This window comes from Spinacia oleracea, chromosome 6, assembly GCF_020520425.1.
Source record: "Spinacia oleracea cultivar Varoflay chromosome 6, BTI_SOV_V1, whole genome shotgun sequence".
Lineage (NCBI taxonomy): Eukaryota > Viridiplantae > Streptophyta > Magnoliopsida > Caryophyllales > Amaranthaceae > Spinacia > Spinacia oleracea.
Genome location: NC_079492.1, coordinates 124,036,764 through 124,053,233, shown reverse-complemented (window position 1 = coordinate 124,053,233; position 16,470 = coordinate 124,036,764). Strand labels below are relative to the sequence as shown.

Here is a 16,470-nt window from a genome sequence, read left to right as displayed (position 1 = left end):
ATATTAGTAATTAATTCATTAAAATATCTACGTGGCACCTTATAAATTATATATCTACGTGGAAATCGATTTTTTTAATTCAAAAATAAATTAGAAATCTTATTTTTCATTGGCCGAAACCATTAGTAATCCTATGTGGCGCTCTAATAATTCAGCAAATATGCCTCCTTTATATATATATATATATATGGAAATTTTGGTATTGACTACCTTTAAAATACACCACTTTTGTATTTACTACCTTATGAAATTTTTATTTTAAATTATTACCTTAAACTTCCAGATTTTTTTTATTTACTACCACTTTATAGTTTTCTCATTTTAAAATTAAGTTATCTCTTTCGTTTCTTAATCGTTTAAAGTGATTCGAAGTTCATTATTTTCCTTTTTCTATAGGGATTTCATTGAGAACGTCATTTCAAAAAAATTCGTTTGATAATTCATAAATATTTTAAACTTTTAAAAATAATATTTAATTTGTTTAAACTTTTACGAAATGTTAAAAGGTAAGATCCCTATGGAATCCTTACATATAAATGAGAAGAATGAGCTTTGAATCACTTAAAATGATTAAGAAACGAAAGAGATATCTCAATTTTAAAATGAGAAAACTGTAAAATGGTAGTGAATACAAAAAAAAATGGAACTTTAAGGTAGTAATTTAAAATAAAATTTTCATAAGGTAGTAAATACAAAAGTGGTGTATTTTTAAGGTAGTAAATACCAAAAAATCCTATATATATATATATATATATATATATATATATATATATATATATTAGATTTTCTATCCTTATTTATTTACGGCTTATGTATGGAATAAAAAATATTTGTTTATAGATTATGGAAATAATATATACTACGTAATAATAATTTGCTAAAAATGAATTTTGGTAATATTTTAGTCAAATCGTTATATTAATAATGGAAAAATATAATTACTCAATACTTTGGTCAAATCAACATATATATTACGGAGTAATATATTAAATATTTTGGTCAAATTAACATATCAAACATACGGAGTATAAAATATGTAATACGTAGTAGAACGAAAGTAGCTTATGATTTGTAATAATTTGGCAATTAGAATAAGCTGTAATATATTCGTTTCCTGATTTGTAATAATTTTCATTTCATTTGGCAATTGTCATAATTTGTAATATTTTCTTTCCCTAATTTTCATTTCCTTTCCAAAGTAACCTCTCAATCAACCCTAATTTTGGTAGTTGTAATAAAGAAGACTTTATGTTGTTACTGCAGTAAATTGTACAACTAATGGTCCCATAATCAAATAAGGTTTGTAATTGGATTAAACTATGAAGGGTATTTTTGTTTTTTACGTGGGGACACCAAAAGCGTGATTACAAAAAAAACCTCAACTCCTGGCCGGCTTATATAATAGAGATACGAAGTACTTAATTCCTCCGATCTTTTACTATAGAAAAATTTAGAATTTTATTGCAGTGAATATAGTTTTTTGGAGTTTGAGTATTTGACTAAAGAAAATTGATAGAAGGTGATGATTTTCTCATAGCTTATGTGTGAGCATAAAGTAAATAAATTACAAGCTAGTGTAATACTCCTCCTTCCCTTTTGTTTTTTACGTTTGGTATTATTCACGCGATTTAATAACAAATTAATGTGGATTGAGATTCATTCTTTTTTTATTTTTTCGTTTTTTGAGGGAAACATTTGTTTTTTATTTAATCAATGCAAAATACTTTTATTATAAAGTTTTCACCTTCATCCAAAATCTGATATTGAGAAATTGTTAAAGATTTAATGCCCCAATGAAAAAGTGTGAGATATTAAATTCCCTTATAAATTTAATGGGCTAAAAGGCAAAATTGTCAAAAAGCACCTTGTTTTTATGTCACTTTGTGAACTAGTACCTTATTGGTTTGATTTGTCAAAAAGTACCTTGAATTAAGAGCTTGTATTAAAAATTGGACCTTTGGCCAACATTCCGGCCCAAAGAGTCAACATTTCGGTCATTGACTTCATTTTTCCTCCAAAAAATTATACGTGTAATACACTTGACCAAGAAAATCGGCTCGCCCCTAATTATGTTATAAGAATAGACATTAACACAAAAAATCTTAGATCCAAAGGTGTCATTTGAATATTTCAGTGGAAAAAACTTTGAATTTGGTTCTTACAAAATTGCACGCACGATGATCCCACATAGTTTTTTCAAATTGTCGGAGTCAATTACCGAAATATTGACTCTTTGACCGGAATGTTGGCCAAATGTAATATTTTTAATACAAACTTTTAATTCAAGGTACTTTTTAACAAAATCAAACCAATAAGGTACTAGTTCACAAAGTGATCTAAAAACAAGGTACTTGTTGACAATTTTGCCGGGTTAAAATGATCTTTTGGCACAAGTTTTTTTGAAACTAGTGGATGATCGCGCGCGTTGCGCGCAGTGTGGCTGGATATTTAAATCTGGCTCCGATGGTGTTCTAGCACCCTAATATTTTTATTTTTTTTGAATACGGATCGATTTTGGATTTTTGGGAATCCGGTCCAAAAAATTCATATCGATCGGATCAGATCCTGTATTCGAAAATTAAACGCCCCTTATGTAGTATATGTTCACGTTTTATTACCTTAGAAAAATTAGAATATAATAAATGACAGAATTGTATCCTAATTTCAATGTATTTTTCCTTTTCAAGTTGAAAATTTGAATACACGCAACTCGATACTATACACAGTACATGTTCTACATTTCACTTGAATAAAAAAGGAAATGCGAACGTATATAAGAATCCTTTTCAACAAAAAGAGTTGAAAATTAAAGTTGGATACTCGAAACTCGATACTATAAACAGTACATGTTCTACATTTCATTTGAATAAAAAAGGAAATGCAAACGTATATGAGAACTTTTACCTTATTCCCGACTATGTTTATAATTAGGTGTACTCAAAATCGGTTTTTATCTTATTGATCGGTTGTACTAAATCATAAATAAACAAAATCGATAAAGTTAGTACAAAAAAGACACTTGGTACATGTACCCAGCTCTAAATAACTTCGTACTTAAGAGCGAGTTTATTAGATTAAGGAGTATGAGTTGAGTGAGTACCTAAGAAATATGCAGTGAAGTGTTTAGATTAAGTCTCAATAAGACTATTGCCTTTGATAAAGGTAGTTGACAAATTAGTTAAAGAGAAATTAGGATAATTAGTTAAAAAAAAAAATTAATTAATTTATGGGGAGTTACTGTTCATAAAAAATGACCTTAGATGGTAAAATTTTAAAGGGTAGAGATTAATAACAAAATGACCTTTGATGGTAAATTTGCTAAAAAAGACATTTTATAACACAATTTTCTATTTACATTGACACTTAGGGAATGGGGTTTATACATTTGTTCCACAACTTATTTGATGATGATTCGGAGCAGTCACGAACAAATTAAAACTCTTTTATTGCTCAAATCGACCAGTAGTACGTTTGATCGTCCTATAATATTTCAATCCCACGAAAATTATATAATTCCGATGATTTTTGGCCTGTCAATTTAACAATTGGAGTTAATTAAACATTACACAATAGTCATGGAGTTGATTTGTAATGAGGCTAATTTTAGGGGTGTTCATAAAAAATCGTAACCGCGTACTGTACCGAAAATCGGAAAAACCCGACTAAACGGGCGGTAAACCGCACCGAAAAAATAACATAAACGGTTATGGTAACCGTACCGGCAAAAGTAACGGTTAAACGGTTCGATTACGGTTACTATTTTTGACAAACGGTTAACCAAAAAAACCAATTTTTTTTATAAAAAAAAATATTCAATTTAATTTAGTGGGAGATGACAAAATCAAAAAATTATGGGTATTAGTAAAAGAAATGTTTGTTTATGCACCTCTAACGCAATTAGTGTACTTACTTCTTAGGCTCTTAGCCCATTAGTCCATTCTTGAAATAATGAGTATGTGACTTTGTAATTTTGTTATAACTTGATGAACTTGCGTAATTTTAGACGTTGTTTAGACATATTTTTTATTGACTTGATCTTATATTTAAAAATGTTTATTTTTCGTAAAAAAATAATCGCTAAAGATCCAAAATAAAAATAAATAATTGAATAGCGGTTTATGGTTAACCGGGTAACCGTACCGAAACCGCGATTAACCGATTTAAACGGTACGGTTACGGTTCATGAAAATGCCGAACCGAAATTTTCGATAACCGAACCGAATAAAGTTTTGGGACGGTTAACCACCCATTAACGCCCCTAGCTAATTTGCCACCTCCGCCGGGTTGTGAAATTTAATTACGGTTAAAACAAGTTAAGAAAGTGAATAACGCATAGTAAATATTGGGGTTCACACTTCACGTGATGAACCCTAGGCCATACTAAAACCAACCCTAAAAACGACTCCTCTCCAGCTCTCCGCGCCATTCTTACAAAATTAGAGCAGAGCTGCAGAGGTAACACAAAAAAAAAAATGGCAGCAACGACAGACATGGAAGTCGAACCACAACCCCCATCCAACTCATCTTCAACCCCATTCAAACGATTTGGACTCAGAAATTCGATACAAACCAATTTCGGCGATGATTACGTCTTTCAAATCACTTCCAAGTACTCTTTTTATCTGCTGCAAATTTCAATTAGGTTTTTCAAATTGTTCTGAAATCAATTTCATCTTGTGTTTTTTTTTTTTTTTTTTTGTGATGCAAAGGGAAGATTGGTCGGCCATGGCGGTTTCATTGTCGAACAATTTGGTGAAGCTTTACTCGCCGGAAACTGGGCAGTATATTGGGGAGTGTCGAGGTCACGACTCTACTATCAATGAAATCTCTTTTTCCGATTCTTCGTCGCCGCACCTCTTGCTTTCTTGCTCCTCCGATGCCACAATTCGAGCTTGGGATACTAGAATTCTTCAACAGGTCAGAATTTGGATGCTTTCTGCTTAATCCAGCTTGTTTCAGTGTTTTTTGTCAACTCTTTTTGGATATGATTATGAATGGATGAATTGGTTGTTGCATTAATATATTGAACGATTATGATTTAGTAGAGGTTTGTGAATGCCTTTCTGTTTTGGGTTTTGAATTAATTGTATTTTGCAGGTGTCTCTGATTAATGCCGGTCCTTCACAGGAGGTTTTCAGTTTCGCATTTGGTGAAGGGAATAATCTCATTGCTGGTGGATGTAAAGCTCAGGCATGTATGAAAATGTTCCATTTGAAACTTTTATGCGGTTGAATATGTTGATCATAGGTATAACTTAGCATAAATTTGTTCTTTTGTTGGGAGTTGGGACCTTGAGATCATTTGCAGTGTTATGTGTCTATGTTTAGAACATGGTCTTGAAAATTAGGTATCTTGGTCAGTTAGTGTTGCTCTCTGTGAAATCTGTTATTTTGAGAGGATTTTGATTTTCTGTGAGAAGTGTAACATTATCTCAATGGGGCACAACGTCTTTTGAATGCGAGATGTGTATTAGCGGTAGGAAATAAGTTTGTGCAAGGAGTATATAATGTTCCCAGGAAGAAGTAATACATCCATAAATGGAAAGACGTGTAGAAACTTGGGACTAGCTTCTGGATGTGGTGGTGTGTCTTATTATGGTTTATTGTAAAGATGTTGCTCTGGACTCTGTAAAGTGATTTTTCAGCCATTGGTCGTGTTTGTCATACGTGTATCCATAAAGACAGCAAATTAGAGAAGGAATTATACCATTGAGTGACTTGAACAAAAATTCTGGAACACTTCAGGTGTTTGTTGTGGGACAAAAGTATTAAATGTGCTATGTGTCTGGAATTGGACGGGAACTTAAGGGTTAGAAGACATATTTCCCTGCTGCAGACTTGCAGGATATCTATCAAATGTTAGCAGAAGCGAGCACCAGCTGTCCAGCAGATTAAGCTTACTTATCTTTCAATCTGTTTAAACAAGTTCTGTTTGGGTGAACTTGTTTGTCTGATTTCTCTGGCTTGTGGGTAATTGAGCTGCACCTGACTAGTGATCGCATTTTCAAGATTCTCATGCATCTGCGTCAAGTTTGGAGAATGAGCAATGCAGCACATCTAAGTGCATTACCAGTTCGCCACCTGTAAGAGGTTAGTGCTAAGAGTTAGATCACTGTCCAAATGTGCAGCCAGAATGGTATTTCTAAGAGTTACTGGTCTATGTCACCGGAGTATAATTGCTTCCACAGGTCAAAATTGTGTAGCCATTCAATGGCCAATATTTGGATTGGAATATGATATGCATATATTAGAAATCCGTTGCTAATGCCATATGCGAGTAAATAAGTCATTCGTATGTGGAAAGATTAAGATTTTCAAGTTTCTCTTCTTAATTATAGTATTCTCCTGATTTATTATATTATATCTTGGAAGGTGGAAGCGTGGTTGTGGGAGATTATGGAAGTCAATCTACCATTTTTTCCCATGTGTTTCGGTGAGGCTGTTTGTTAGAGCTTTAGGCTTTAGCAACATTATATTAAAGAAGCGGGAGTAACTGACATGGATTATGGTGATAAGGCGTGATAAGGCATGATTTCACACAGGCCTAGCTGACAAAAACATGCTATGAGTTCTGTACCCAATATTCTAACTCGGGCTAGAGTGCTAGACTCACTTTTGTACAATTTAAACGATCTCTGAAGGGGTTTCATTCTTTTTTTGGGCGCTGTTCAAATTAACTTAAAAATAACCTTGTAGTAATGATTTTGTGTATGTGCTTGGTTTTATTTTAAGAGGAATAGAGGTTTTATACTATTTCACTTCAATTTGTTCAGGTCTACTTAGTAAGTATAATTTCATCCACTATAGAAGATATTGCTGACTCTGCTTGCACAATGACTTAGCTTATAGCTAATACCTGAATTCCCAGTGATTTCTTACTAACTGCATCGGTTTTCTGATGTACACCAGATTAGACATGTTCTCACATAGTCGCATCTTAATTCACGCAGATACTGCTCTGGGATTGGAGAAATAGAAAGCAAGTTGCTTGTTTGGAAGAATCTCATGTGGAAGATGTTACTCAGGTAAGTAGAAATATTTTTGTATTTGGTTAAGAATAACTGCTCTTCTCTGTTTTCTGCACCCATATTATCTTTTACCAATTACCGTCCACGCTCTCACACCCTATAGGAAACTAAAATGATTACATTCGTTTTCTTTGGACCTTGGTTGCTGCTGAACATGTTCATTGTTCACAGGTCCGTTTTGTTCCTGGTTCTCAAAACAAGCTTCTCTCGGCCTCTGTTGACGGCTTGATGTGCCTATTTGATACTTCTGGAGACATAAATGATGATGATCATCTATATTCTGTACGTCTGTCTACAGTCTAATTTTATTCACTTTACTACAATGCATAACATTATCGGATTTCCGGTTATAACTCTTGATGACATGCAGTGATTTTCTCCTTTTTTTTTGTAGGTGATGAATGTGGGTACATCAATTGGGAAAATTGGTTTTTTTGGGCAAGACTATGAAAAGCTTTGGTGTCTGACTCATATTGAAACCTTAAGGTATTATTGAAGGTTGATTAGCTTTACGAATTGTCTATTATCCGTTGACATCTTCATTGTGTCTTGCTCTTTGACATGTATCCAAGTGAATGGAAAGATGTTACGACATTAGATGTCCCACTTTTTTTTATAAATATTATTAATCTTTCCCTGAATATTATCCCCTTTTTTGTATACTATATAATACTTCGTAGCATTTTCCACAATTGAGCCTTCAGGTGTTGTGTGATTAATGCTTAGGCTGTGTTTCTAAGCAATCTTTGACTGTTGAATCTATTTTTTGGGATGGACTAATGTGCAAGGATGTATACTCACAAACGTACTACTGTAGCAATGTAGTCATTGTATTCAGTTTCCTTCATTGTCTGTTACAACTTACATGTCTTTTCTGCTTGATTTTGTGTCGGTCTTGTACGTGTATGTAACTTGGCATCAACTGCAGTGTTTGGGACTGGAAAGAGGAAAAGGTTGAAGCTGACTTCCAGGAAGCTCGTTCACTAACCTCGGAGAGCTGGGTTCAGGATCATGTAATATTTTATTATTTTATGATTCTTGCTTAAAGTCTAAAAGTTCAGTTTGATAAATATAGCTCATAGGCTCATATTTAAGCCTCTGGTAACTGTTTCATGTGCTTGCAGGTTGATTATTTTATTGATTGCCATTGCTCAGCAGAAGATGATCGGTTATGGGTGATTGGAGGCACAAATGCAGGCACCATTGCATACTTTCCTGTAAATTACAAAGGACGAGTAATGTCTTCCCCTGAAGCTATCCTTGAGGGTGGCCATTCTGGCATTGTTAGGAGCATCTTGCCTACTGCTGGCTTGCCAGGACAATCTCCAAACAATGGTATGTTTGGGTGGACAGGTGGCGAAGATGGTCGATTATGTTGTTGGTTGTCTGATGAAACTTCTAATGTGAATCACGCTTGGATATCAAGCACCTTGACAGTGAAGCCATGTAAGACTCGTAAGAAAAAAAGGCATCAACCTTATTAGCTATTGATCATGTTCCCCTCTTTAATATATTCATCTGGTTCGGAACATCTGTGTTTTGTAACATGATTTTTTGAAGGTAAAATACTAAAACTTATTTTAATTTATTTTCAATGGTTAGTGCATGAAGAACTCCAGGCATATCAAACTATTTTACAATCATCAAAATACAAAGGCTGTAAGGAACAGGTTTAACAGGGAAACTGATTAGCTAACTAAGGAAGATAGCAGTGGTGACGATTCGGAGGAAATGAGGAGTATTAGTGTTTTACTACGGAGTACTTCCCCCCTCTGTATTTTTTAGGAGTCCCGATTTTATTTTTTGTAACTTCTATACCCACTCTCCAATCGTTTTTTTTTTTTTTTTTTCCTATGAGCCTACTTAAATCATAAATAATTCCATTTCTTATTGTCAATTACCCCTACTTGCATCATCATCATTGTTAAATTAAACAAACTATATTTCCTTAATATTTGTATCGGTCAACATGTGACTCCTAAAAAAACAGGGAGAGTATAGAGTAACTTTGTTATAGGTAATGATAATAAGGTGCTGAAAGTGGACAAGAAAAAAAAAATGTGGGAATGGCTTTTGTTATAGGGATGTTTCTTTTCCCTTTTGGGAATGGCTTTTGTTATAGGGATGTTTCTTTTCCCTTTTGGGAATGGCTTTTGTTATAGGGATGTTTCTTTTCCCTTTTGACAACGTTGGTATAGGCAAGTTCTTTGGTTTTTGGTGGCTACTACCAAACATAGTTGATGTTTATGATGGACTTATGATGATGTTCAGCGTAGGCTGAAGATTAGTACTCTGGTAAGGCAATGCTCGTGTACCAACATCCCCTATTATTTGGTAGGTTTTGACTAGAATAAAACATCAACAAGTTCTGTAAATATATCACTAGCTTTAGGCCTTCACAATGATTAGTTTGAGCAGCAAGTAAGAAACACAATGAAAACACACCCGCGAATAGAATCAAGGGACAACTTCAACTGTTTTACAACCTACCAAAACATACATTACATTATCTTACTAGGTAACTAAAATCCAATCCATAAGCTTGCTTTTTTCTAATCACCCCGCGAACTCACACTGATTGTCCTGTTTTTGGCAAAATGAAAAATCCAAACGGTGGCAAATGCATCAAAAGCAGCAAAACACCACCGCAGCAAGTACCGTCCTCGGCTCAACGCTATCTGCAATTCTGCATGCACTTCATCGACCTCGGCCTCCAACTGCTACAAAACACAAGGATGGTGTAAATTAGACATTTGATATCCAAGTGTTATGCTCAAACTCAATTTACATGGTAACCACTTGTCCAACTGGTGTAAATTTCTTCCGACTGGAAACTATATTCTAAATAAAAGAATTAATTGGAAAAAAACTGTACCTTTCCCACCAGGCTTCCCACCAGGACCACCCCTACCTCTGCCTCCAACACCTTTACCTCCATCATCCATACCGCGTCCAACGCCTTTTATCTGCCGCCCAGGACCATCTTCTCTACCTCTTCCTCTCCCACGCCCTACACCAGGAGGCTTCCTGTCTGAAAGGAGCAAATGCATGAAATGAGAAACGAAAGAAATGACGATTCTTCTACATTATGTAAAAATTCAATTTCGCAACAAAATAATAACAATAAAAAAGTGTAGCCTATCATAATGCTATTCTAAAGAATAATACCTGTGCGGCTCTTCTCCTCCTGGACCTTATCAATGACCTACAAGCAAAAGAACCACAAGCAAATTAGATACCTACCCATAGAAAACAAGATTCTACAAGGGGTAATGTTTGATGTTCTGAATAAAAATGATCTATTGAATAAATCGACCAGGAAGCAAAAGTAATCATGACACTATGTCACCCGTTTAGAGGCGCCATTAGTATCTATAGTTACCTATAAGTAAAAAAAATTAAAAGTAGATATTTTGAAGTATATAGCGAGACTAATCTATCATCTCACATGAGTAGTTTCCCTTGCGTATAAATCGCAATAGGTGGTCAATGAGAGTGTGAATAACGTGAAAGTCCAAAAGTTTTAATATTTTTGGAACGGAGGAAGTACAAGAGTTTTCTGATGACAGGTTCTCAAGACACGGAATTCTGTCTCCTCTACATTCCAATATATATCATTCCCTTTCCCTACCTTTCCATAATCAGTTCAACCCAAAAGCAATTTTGCTGATTCCCCATACCTCTCCCCACAACTGGGTATTTAAATTCCTTACTTTAGAGTTTTAGACATCTAAAGCTCACTCATACAAACCCAAAACAGCACAACTATAGCACATACACAGAGTTACACTCAACATAGAAAGGATAGTTGAAAGAATCTACACAAATATATTAAAATAACAAAAACAAAAAAATACCCCACCCCTCTACTACATCCTTGTGATAGACGTCTGGTTCTCCCCTTCCCACGTCAGGCAACGTCTTCTCCAGATCTCAACTCAGCCTTAACGTTGAAGCAAATTGCCTCTCCTCTTTTTTCTGTCGATAACCTCAACTCCGGCGATCCATAGAAGCGGGAGTAACCACTTCGTTGGAGTATACATTAGAGACAACACAGTTACTCAACAGTGAAGGACCCTAGTGTTTAGGGGATTTCCCCAATTCAATGACTGCAAGTTGTAAATTTCCTTTAGATTGAGGAAGGTAGCAGCTAGCTTGCAGCGGCCAGGAAAAGGAGGAAGATAGAGGAGAAAAGAAGGTTTTGGTAGTGAACTAGGCAAGCAGGACTAACTTGAAATTATTGTGTTATTATTCTTCAAAACAAACATTATATTGTTGACCAAACATTTTATACGGTATCCCTTTCCCCTTGTTATAATTCCTGGTCGAATAAATATATAATTGCTTTCGGGGAAAAAGTAGTAACATATGTACAGAAAGATGAACTGCTACTAACCTCAACTCAATAAGAACAAGGCATATTGCAACGGAGACCGAAATAAACATAGGAGGTCAAAACTACATATAAAAAAATCATCAACTTAACCCAAAAAAAAAATCATCAACAATGGTAAGACGTAATACCCCGCTGCTTGTACATGTTTCTTGGCGAGCCGTGATATATTGTTGTGAGGTGAGTCATGCCACTAATTTTTGTTCACATGCGACTTTATATTTTGTTAGGGTGGCTTTTTATTCATTGTTGAGGGGTCATTTGTAACATGGTTTGACCGACTGTGAGAAAATAGAGGTCTTTACCATTTTTACTTTGAAAACCTAACACCTGCAATATACGAAAATCGGAAGGAAAAAAAGAGACTTCTAGTCAAATGACTCTACATTATGTTCATACGTCAAAGGGTTTCAGGTTCTCTCCTTTTTCTTCCTCTCTCTTCTCCTCATCTTTTAAGATTTCGGTTTTTCCTTGGTCGTTTAGGCCGGAAATAGTCTAATTTCATTCTTGTTTTCTTTTCAAATGGTTTGTTCCCGATTTTTAGGTTTGTTCCCAATTTATTCTTCGGCTTTTCCTAGATTTTTTTAGGTTCTTGAGTTTCTTTTCCATGAATTGGAATTTGATTTTTAGGGTTTCAACAATTGGAAGGTGATCTATCTTTGTATGAGTTTAGAGTTTATCATCGGCTCATTGATTGGAATAATTCGTGGGCAGATTGCAAAGGCTCTACTTGAAAAGATGCGAAGACATCGAAAAATCATTGATTGCGTCAAACTAGAAGCGACGTGTACAAGTTGCACTCTACCTGAGAGAATAAATATTATTTTGATTATAACACTTATGTATTATATCTAAATCTGTGATAATGCATATTTTTAGTGATATTATTGTTTTTCCCCGTAAAATAAAATAAGAATGTCTCATGCGTGCCACGCCTTTATTTTCCCCACTTTTCTTCCTCCGTGCCAATTGCATCAACCGTTCTCGATTCTAATTATTCGATTTACAATCAAATATTACTATCGTGCCAAAATCGATACCAAAGTTGTCACCAAATATGTGGTGTACTGCACTACTACTCCCTTAATATTTTATTAAATGGTGCATTTTGACTGGCACAAAGTTCAAGGATGGTGAGTTGAATTTATTAAACAAGATAAAGTAGAATAAACGGGGAATAAACATTTAGTATTCAAAGAATGTAAAAGGTACAGAATAACTAATCAAATACGTGAGAGTGGGCCCATGAGATAAGGAGAAAATGATAAAATAATAGGAAAACGTACAAAAAATGAAAAGTGCATCATTTAATAAAATACGATTGATTAAGGAAAGTGCATCCTTTAATTAATACGGAGGGAGGACCTGTTTTCCAACGGGGAGAGAGATTGGGTAAAATGTTTGAAAGAATAAGGTGAAAGTGACTAGGCCCACCACAATCCTTTTACCCGATTCAAAGGAGATTAAAAGGTCATTTTTGAACATTTTCTTTCTTTTGCCAGTTACCTTTTCCTATTTTCCTCTTGTTTATATTATCCTACCGCAATCATATTTTTTAATATTTCCTTTCTTTTTGTCAGTAAATAGGAGTTAAGCTATGTTAACCTATCCCCCTTTTCATTGTTTTCTTCATCAGCCCATCATACACTTGGGCTATATTTTATTTATGTGTTGAATTATTGTTATAGAAGTATTGAATTATTGTTGTAGTGCAACATGTTTTCTTCCCCCAATTTCTGGGGTAAGCAACCAAGTAAATAACCAAGTAAAGTGGTTGCTTTATTTCGTTTCAGCATTAGTATTGATGTAAAATTAATCATTTGGTACAAGTATTAATTAATTTTATAGCAACAATGTTTTTATTAATAAGAACATATTTTAAGAATTTATACGAACAAGTGTGCCTTGCCTACGAAAGCCTTGCGTCCAGGCTCCAGACACCCTTTGCGCTTCGGTGCTCCTCGCGCCTTTTAAAACGAAATAGGGTAAAAAAGAGATGGGGAATACAAAGATGAATATTGGGGTCTACCAAGGCTTACGACCTTCATTATGCGGGTAAGATATAACCCTAGGATGTTGGTGGGGAACTACTATCCCCAAAATTAAAGTAATAATTCCACCATCCTTCCCCCCTCTTAAGTCCTAACTCTATACTACCTAGCATCTACCACCACCTCCACCATGTTCGTTCTTTGTATCTTGTTTCAAATGACCCATTAATTCAATACTTCCAATCGAAGCATGCCTTTAGAAAAAGAGGTGGGAGACTAGGAAACGCATTTATTGATATTGGTGTTTGTGAGTTTGTCAAAAAGCATGTTAGAACAAATGAATGTTCACATGGTATTACTTGAGTGAGTGGAGATATATGGATTCCTAGTCTCCTAGTGAGTTAAGTGCTTAAATGCTAAGAAGATGGTTATGAGATAATAACTTATTCTCTACTGACTATTGTTCTTCTTCAATTGGAAATTAATAACCTTGGCTTCTTTCTGTGGAGACTTGAGGGATATAAAAGGCTATTTTTGAGGTTGACGGAAACCCAAAACACCCCTCTCTAGATATTGTCTGGAGCATCTTTGTAAAGCGCTGGTCACTTAGGATATAGTAGAACCCTACAGGCTGCTATACAAGAGATGTTATTGTGGCTATTATGTACAGCAGTATGAGGAAACAAGGATACATTAGCTGATTACAACGCAGCCAGACTACAAAACAGGAGAGAGACCAATGCCCTAGCGTTGAGAAAGATAAGTATGATTCTTCTATCGATATCTACTTGGGGTCTGAAAACCAAATATTTTATAACCTACACAGATAATGAAAGAATCAAGACGTCAAATGTTCATAGTGTTGAAGATGTAGTTATCAAGTCAGACAATATCTAAGACCTTCAAGAACTGTGTCCAAGATAAGCACAGATGTGCAGGAAGAACCTACTGATATCCTAATGTTCTATTGCCATAACTTACAGTTTATCGGAAAATTATCAAACTGTACCATAGAATATTAGTCTGTTGCCATCATAAAAATAAATATAGAATCGTACGTGTTTATGCAGACATAGGCATATAATTTTAGCGGTTAGCTCTAGCATTTCCCTGGAGCTTTATCAGGCACATAAGGTAATCAAGACACTCTATCTAATGGCCGACACTTAATACCTTAGGCCGCAGTTGCATGCCCTCAACTGAGAGAAAGGAGGATATCATAACTTCAGGAAGCATAAACAGCTGAGCTATATCCTAACTCCTAATAGCACCCATGCTAGGAGTAAGAGAGCCTCTCAAAGAATAAGGGACTTTTTCGAAACCAAACTTCCATCCCATGAGATTCTAAAATGGGAGACAACCCCCAAAAATGAAGTCTACCTTGAGAAAGCATCTCTTCTGAAAATGCATACCATAACCATTTTCTCTACATGTACAACAGGTCCCAGTCGTCCCACGGTAATAATTGGGAAGTGACTTCTTAAGGTTCAACCGTTCAAATGAGAATTGCATCATTTAAATCAATGTTGGGTCTCATCTTTGCAGATAAAAATAGTACTTCTATGATTTTTATGTTTTTCAAGTCCCGAAGTCCCCAACTTCCACCAATAGTGATGCTCCAATGCAACAATAGTGCAGTTTTAGCCTTCACAACATTCTAGGAACTGAGCAATCAGGAGATTTAATATTAAACTTCCATTCAGTGTTCCATATACGGAGTATCACTTCCTATATAAATCTTATAGGACACACAACAAAAACACATTTCCCCAACCCCAACACCCGGGGAAAGGAACACAAAGGGAAGGGGGAAGATTCAACAAGTTTACAATGTGTTATATAATACACCCTAAGAAAGAGAGAAAGTAGAGACCAAATTAAAATCTTACCTCATCTGGCACTCTTAGATACTTGATAGTATTTCCCCGGATATAACACTCAGGCATTCTCCAAAACCTATCTCCATCCTGCACATAAATGCCATCATTAAGGCCACAAATTATTCACAATTCACAAAGCAAAAGCCGAGCATAATGAAACAGAAGATAAACAAAAAGAAAACATATTCACAATATCACAAACAAGAGTAGGAGTAAGGTAAAATAAACAATTGAAAGGCAGCAATAATTCACCTTAGAGGTACAGATGACTTCACGAAGATGAATGTTCATCCATGTATCACAGTTAACCAAATGCCCATTGTAAGTTTCCCCATTCTTCAATTCCACCAACTATAAGAGAAACAAAAAAAACCATGAATTCAATTTTTGGTATGTCACACAATTCAATTTAAAGATCAAAACCCTAAAATTTAACAGGAAAAAAAAATGAAAATCAAGCGTTCTTACCATGGGGTGGCCCTGAGCAGTCTTCAACAGTGATAAAGGAAGCTGAAAATTTCAAGCAAAAAACATAATTAAAAAACAAAATCATACAAATCACGAATCAGAAAATCAATATAAAGAATATGATAGAAATAAATTACCATTTTTCAGCTAGGTTAGATTAATTGATCACAACGAACTGCAACGAAACAATAAAAATCAAAAGTTAAGAAACTGTAAATAAAGATGAACAATTGCAAAACCCTAATTCAAAATTTGAAGGCGCGACAAGTAGGGCTGTAGGGAGCGTATGAACTGAAGTGAATTGCGAAAACCCTAGAAAAAAAAGTTGGGGAAAGAAAGGAGAAGATTAAACAATTACTTAAGAAAATGGGGGGAGAGAAGTGGGAAACTGGAAAGAGCAGTAGCTTCTTTCTTTCGGTTTCTTATTGTGTGAGAGAAGTCAGAGATCAATTGACTGTCTCTCTATTCTGTAACTTGCGGAACTAACCGGCAAAAGGTTATGAGTGTAATTTTGGCTAAAGAAGAGCTGGCACAGGGATACTCTGGAAGTGACTTTAAGGTTTTAATGAATACCTTTGTTCTCTTTTTGTTAGGCCTTTTGTTTGATACTTCGGTGACTTGGGTTCGATATTGTTCGGTGCAAAATCTTTGTCTTTGGTCTTTGCGTGAATTTTAAAATGCATGTAAGTTAATATTAAGAAATCAGCTTCT

General features: G+C 34.9%; 2 protein-coding genes across 4 annotated transcripts; one reads left to right on the top strand and one right to left on the bottom strand.

Moving 5' to 3' along the window:
* The first annotated feature begins 4,370 nt into the window (after positions 1 to 4,370).
* On the top strand, positions 4,371 to 8,927 carry LOC110788604 (WD repeat-containing protein GTS1). Of its 2 annotated transcripts, none has more exons than XM_021993223.2 (9): positions 4,371 to 4,609; positions 4,710 to 4,917; positions 5,098 to 5,190; positions 6,950 to 7,024; positions 7,199 to 7,309; positions 7,422 to 7,513; positions 7,956 to 8,040; positions 8,152 to 8,473; positions 8,630 to 8,927. In XM_021993223.2, the coding sequence occupies exons 1-9, from the start codon at positions 4,473 to 4,475 to the stop codon at positions 8,701 to 8,703; spliced, it is 1,197 nt and encodes a 398-aa protein (XP_021848915.1). In that variant the 5' UTR covers positions 4,371 to 4,472; the 3' UTR covers positions 8,704 to 8,927. The 2 variants fall into 2 exon arrangements, with proteins under 2 accessions (XP_021848915.1, XP_056686604.1); XM_056830626.1 differs by having other exon boundaries at positions 4,434 to 4,609; positions 4,715 to 4,917.
* Positions 8,928 to 9,393: 466 nt separating this feature from the next.
* Positions 9,394 to 16,268, bottom strand: LOC110788605 (sm-like protein LSM4). Of its 2 annotated transcripts, none has more exons than XM_021993226.2 (8): positions 16,118 to 16,268; positions 15,897 to 15,934; positions 15,760 to 15,801; positions 15,544 to 15,642; positions 15,301 to 15,378; positions 10,196 to 10,232; positions 9,903 to 10,058; positions 9,394 to 9,744 (listed from the first exon to the last, which is right to left on the bottom strand). In XM_021993226.2, the coding sequence occupies exons 2-8, from the start codon at positions 15,897 to 15,899 to the stop codon at positions 9,725 to 9,727; spliced, it is 435 nt and encodes a 144-aa protein (XP_021848918.1). In that variant the 5' UTR covers positions 15,900 to 15,934; positions 16,118 to 16,268; the 3' UTR covers positions 9,394 to 9,724. The 2 variants fall into 2 exon arrangements, with proteins under 2 accessions (XP_021848918.1, XP_021848917.1); XM_021993225.2 differs by having other exon boundaries at positions 9,394 to 9,747; positions 16,118 to 16,267.
* Positions 16,269 to 16,470: the final 202 nt, after the last annotated feature.

Coding starts and splice junctions, on each gene's coding strand:
- LOC110788604 (XM_021993223.2), top strand. CDS start 4,473: ATGGCAGCAACGACAGACATGGAAGTCGAACCACAACCCCCATCCAAC. Junction 7,025..7,198: donor ATGTGGAAGATGTTACTCAG/GTAAGTAGAAAT, acceptor CATTGTTCACAG/GTCCGTTTTGTTCCTGGTTC. Junction 8,041..8,151: donor AGAGCTGGGTTCAGGATCAT/GTAATATTTTAT, acceptor ATGTGCTTGCAG/GTTGATTATTTTATTGATTG.
- LOC110788605 (XM_021993225.2), bottom strand. Junction 15,379..15,543: donor AAGTCATCTGTACCTCTAAG/GTGAATTATTGC, acceptor ATTTATGTGCAG/GATGGAGATAGGTTTTGGAG. Junction 10,059..10,195: donor GGAGGAGAAGAGCCGCACAG/GTATTATTCTTT, acceptor TGCTCCTTTCAG/ACAGGAAGCCTCCTGGTGTA.